General features: G+C 39.0%; 1 protein-coding gene across 1 annotated transcript in view; it reads right to left on the bottom strand.

The window, feature by feature from the left end:
- The window catches only part of LOC104494715 (protein Hook homolog 3), a gene marked incomplete at its 5' end in the record, with an annotated part of 15,742 nt that extends 12,298 nt beyond the window's left edge, over window positions 1-3,444 (bottom strand). The window contains 2 exons of the mRNA XM_010137580.1: window positions 1,034-1,121; window positions 3,304-3,444. Of these exons, the coding sequence (XP_010135882.1) occupies window positions 1,034-1,121; window positions 3,304-3,444 (229 nt within the window). The remainder of the gene's footprint in view (window positions 1-1,033; window positions 1,122-3,303) is intronic.
- Window positions 3,445-3,910: the final 466 nt, after the last annotated feature.

Raw genomic sequence — 3,910 nt, 5'->3', positions numbered from 1 at the left:
CCTGCTGAAAAATCTGATTTAGGCCAATAATAAAGAAAACAAAGAATATGTCAGAATAACATAATAGCATGGTCCTATTTTAAAATGCATTCTAAAACACATCCTACGTTCCTTAGGCAAATAATCTTATTTGAACTCAACTAAGTGTTTTATATAGTTTATTCTGAAAATTTAAAGGATAAGCTAAATTGAACAAACTCTTAAATGAAAACAAGCAGCTAGTAAAACCTTTCACTATTTTATATGAATTAGCTAGAACAAACCCACAAAAACAGAAAGCGACACATTACAACTTATGGCCAATTAGCAACACAATACACTGAGATTGTGAACACACACTGTCCATGTACAGCCCAGCAAATCACTGCTTTCAAGAAAGCTCTAGAGTTTCTTGTCTCAAATACAAGAGATGGCGAACAATTTGAGTGGAAGACTGAAAGTTGTTTTCCACACTAACTCTCGGACAAGTTTCTTACGTCAAAAATAAAGTGAAGTCCATAGACGAAACCAGAAAATGCTGCATTATGCTGAGGGCCTAATTATTTGTAGTTTTAAGTTTTGGCCTGCATGGCTTCTTGCATTACAAGTTACATTTACATCCACAACTACAGAGCTTCCACTGGCAGGAAAGACCTTAACTGTCATTAAGAACACAAAACCAAAAATAACTTCAGATAATTTATTAAGACAATTGGACAATATGGACAATTAACACTTCCTAAATTCCCTGCAAAACTCTCTGATCTAATTAAATAATTGTAATGCTAAGATTACTATTGCAACAGACACAATCAAATAAAACATATTTCACACTTTCTCTATATAGGACAGTCTTCTTTTCTAGACAAATGTATTACTGTCTCTTACATCCTATTTAGAGAAGCACAATTTAATGAAAAGACCATGTAAGTAATATGGAAAACTATCAGAAATCTCCATTTGCTTATTTCCTTTACACATTTTTTCACAAAAAGGTGAAAGTTTTGGAAATGGTAACTACTTGAATGTAATTTTGATGTACATTTCTACTTACATCTTCAGCTTTTGAACCTTGATCCTGCAAAGATTTTTGTAGCTCTTCAACCTGGGACTGCACTTCTAGAAGTCTCTGATTTACTAATCTAGGAAAGAGATAATATTTTGGTTTTCAGAAAAACCCAAGCAACTGCAAAGAGAAAGCCTGAGATTTTTTTGTGTCCAGCGCTTTCAGATCACCTACACGAGAGATGCAGTACTGTATTTTACTCCAGAAAATTTACAACAGTAGTTAAACTATACAACAGTTCCAGATATTGCAGCCTATAGTCATCCAGAACAGTCTGATACTCTTCCAAAACAACATGTAATTAAGAAATCACTTCTATATACATGAAACAAGAGTTTCTAAACCTGTCTTACACTGTGAGAGCTACTAGCTTACTGCTTTTACGCAGTCACAGACCCCTAGAAAAACGCAAATTGGAAGGGATCTCCAGAGGCTGTCTAAATCCAACCTCCCTAAAGCAGGTGCACTTACAGCAGATTTCAGGGAACCACATTCAGTCCAGGTTTGGAGTTTAAGGATGGAGGTCAGACAACCTCTTTGGGACTCTCTTTCAGAGTTCAGACCCATACTCCATATTGTGTCTGTTGCTTCTTGACCTTTTACTGTCCAGTTCTGAGAAGAGTCCGGCTCTATCTTCTTGACACCTTCCAATCAGGTAGACATAGATCAGAGTATTATCTCTCCTATGCCACCTTTCCTTTGGCCTGAACAAACACAGTTCTCAGACTTATCATCACATCACATCACATGCTCCAGCATTTCTCACTTTAGCACTATTCTGTTGCATTCCTGTACATCCATGTCTTTCTTGTACTGGGGATTCCAAAATTATACATCCAGATGTGATCTCACAGGTTTTGATGAGAAGTGAATGATCATTTTCCCAGACTGACTGTCTGTAGCCCAGGTCACAGTCACCTGTAAGGTCCCCAGCTGCCACATCCTCCGTCATTGTCCACTGGGACCTCAGGGCTTTTGCAGCAGAGCTGCTCTGGGACCTACTGGTCCCAGGGAGGGTTAGGACATCAGCTCATTTCACTGGACTACTGAGCTCCTCTGAATAACAGCTCCCCCTTTAAGCATATCAGTCACTCCCCCCAACATGATACCATCCTCAAACTTTCTGAAAGTATAGTCTCTCCCATCAGTCGTTAATAAAGGTGATGGACAACATTGATACTGGCATTGTTGCCTGAGGAACTGGTTGCCAGCTGGATTTTGTAGCACTGATGATAGTGCTTTAGGCCCAGTTGTCCAAACGATTTTCTACTCAGTCTATACCTAACTGTTCTAAACATAAGGATACTATGAGAGACTACAACAAAGGCTTAGGTAAAGCTAAGGTAAGTACCATCTACTGTTTCACCTTTCTTCACACAGGCAGTCATCTCATTGTCAAGACAATTGGATTAGTTAGGTATGATTTGCCCTGAATAAATTTATGTTCGCCTTTCTCAACTACTTTCTTGTCCTTCATGTGGCTGGAAACAGACAGACTTGCTTTGTGAAATTCCCAGAAAATTTTCTCTGGCTGACCAATCTCTGTAGTTCTCCAGAGTCTCTTTCTTGCCCTTCTTGAAGGTAAGTGTGACACTTATCATTTCCAATGAAACCTTCCCCAGTCAAAGGTGAAGATCAGGGAAGATTAGACAGAGAGCAGAATCAAAGCTCAGACAGAGAACAGCCTCACAACAACATGATCAGATGCACACTGTCTGGTCCTACAGACATCCATATGCTGATTGGCTTAATCTAGCAGGATTGGCTAGAGCAGGACACTCAGAACATGTCCTGTTCAGTCTTAAATTTTTCTTCAGTGATGGAGACAGGCTCTCTGGGCAACTTATTCCAATGTTCAGCAACCCTCCCAGTATAATAAAAACCAACCAGTATATTCTTACTTTTAGATGAAATGTAATGTGTTTTAATTTCTGTCCACTGCCTCTTGCCATGTTACAGAGCATCACTGAGAAGAATCTAGCTCCATCTCCTTTAAATCCTCCCATCAGATTTTCATAAATATTCATTAGATCAGACATGAGCCTTATCTTTCCCAGGCTACATAGCCTCTGTCCTTCAGTCTCTTTATATGAAAGATGCTGCAGTCCTGTACTCACATCCTTGTGGCTTTTCACTGGACTGACTCCAGTAAGTCCATCTCTTTCTTGTGCTGGGGAGGCCACTTTTTGACCCAGTATGGTCAAAAGCATAAGTCATTGTTAGAAAAGTCAACTGAAAAAGAGAACAAAACTTCTGACCTGTTTTCTGTCTCCAATTCATTCTTCCGTAAGTTTGCATCGTCAAGAAGGCTCTGCAGCAAAGCGATCTTTTCGTTGTCAGAACCTTCTTGGTTCAACTTTAAAATCTTGTTCTCATGCTGAAGGCGAATGAGTTTCTCCCTAAACATATAAAATACAAATTTGTAGAAAAAAGTATGCCAACCTCTACAAAGAAGAAAACAGTTTACCACAGAAGGTGTAAATTTAACAAAAAGACTCTCTTTACCGACTTAAGGGAAACAGCTGAAACAACAATCATATCTACAAACTCTCAAATACAATCCCAGTTAAAGGAGCTGCAATTGATCCCTACTAGATCTTGGAGTATAGCCAGACAGCTTTATAGACAAAATGTAAGGAAAGCAAAGTTTGGCACTAAGTGTTAAGGGAGATTGTAATCTCAGCTGTCACTGAACTACTGCATGAACCTGGGCGAGTCACTTCAACCGTGTTGGATTTCATAGAATTATTTAGGTTGGAAAAGACCATTAAGATGAATGAGCCCAAAACCTGATCTTCCACTACCGAGTCCACCACTAAACCATGTCCCTAAGCACTGCATCTATACATTCATCTTTTAAATGCC

Source organism: Buceros rhinoceros, unplaced genomic scaffold (genome assembly GCF_000710305.1).
Source record: "Buceros rhinoceros silvestris isolate BGI_N320 unplaced genomic scaffold, ASM71030v1 scaffold14546, whole genome shotgun sequence".
NCBI classification, from domain to species: Eukaryota; Metazoa; Chordata; class Aves; order Bucerotiformes; family Bucerotidae; genus Buceros; species Buceros rhinoceros.
Note: the sequence above shows the minus strand (reverse complement) of the source record. Positions and strands in the feature narration are given on the sequence as shown.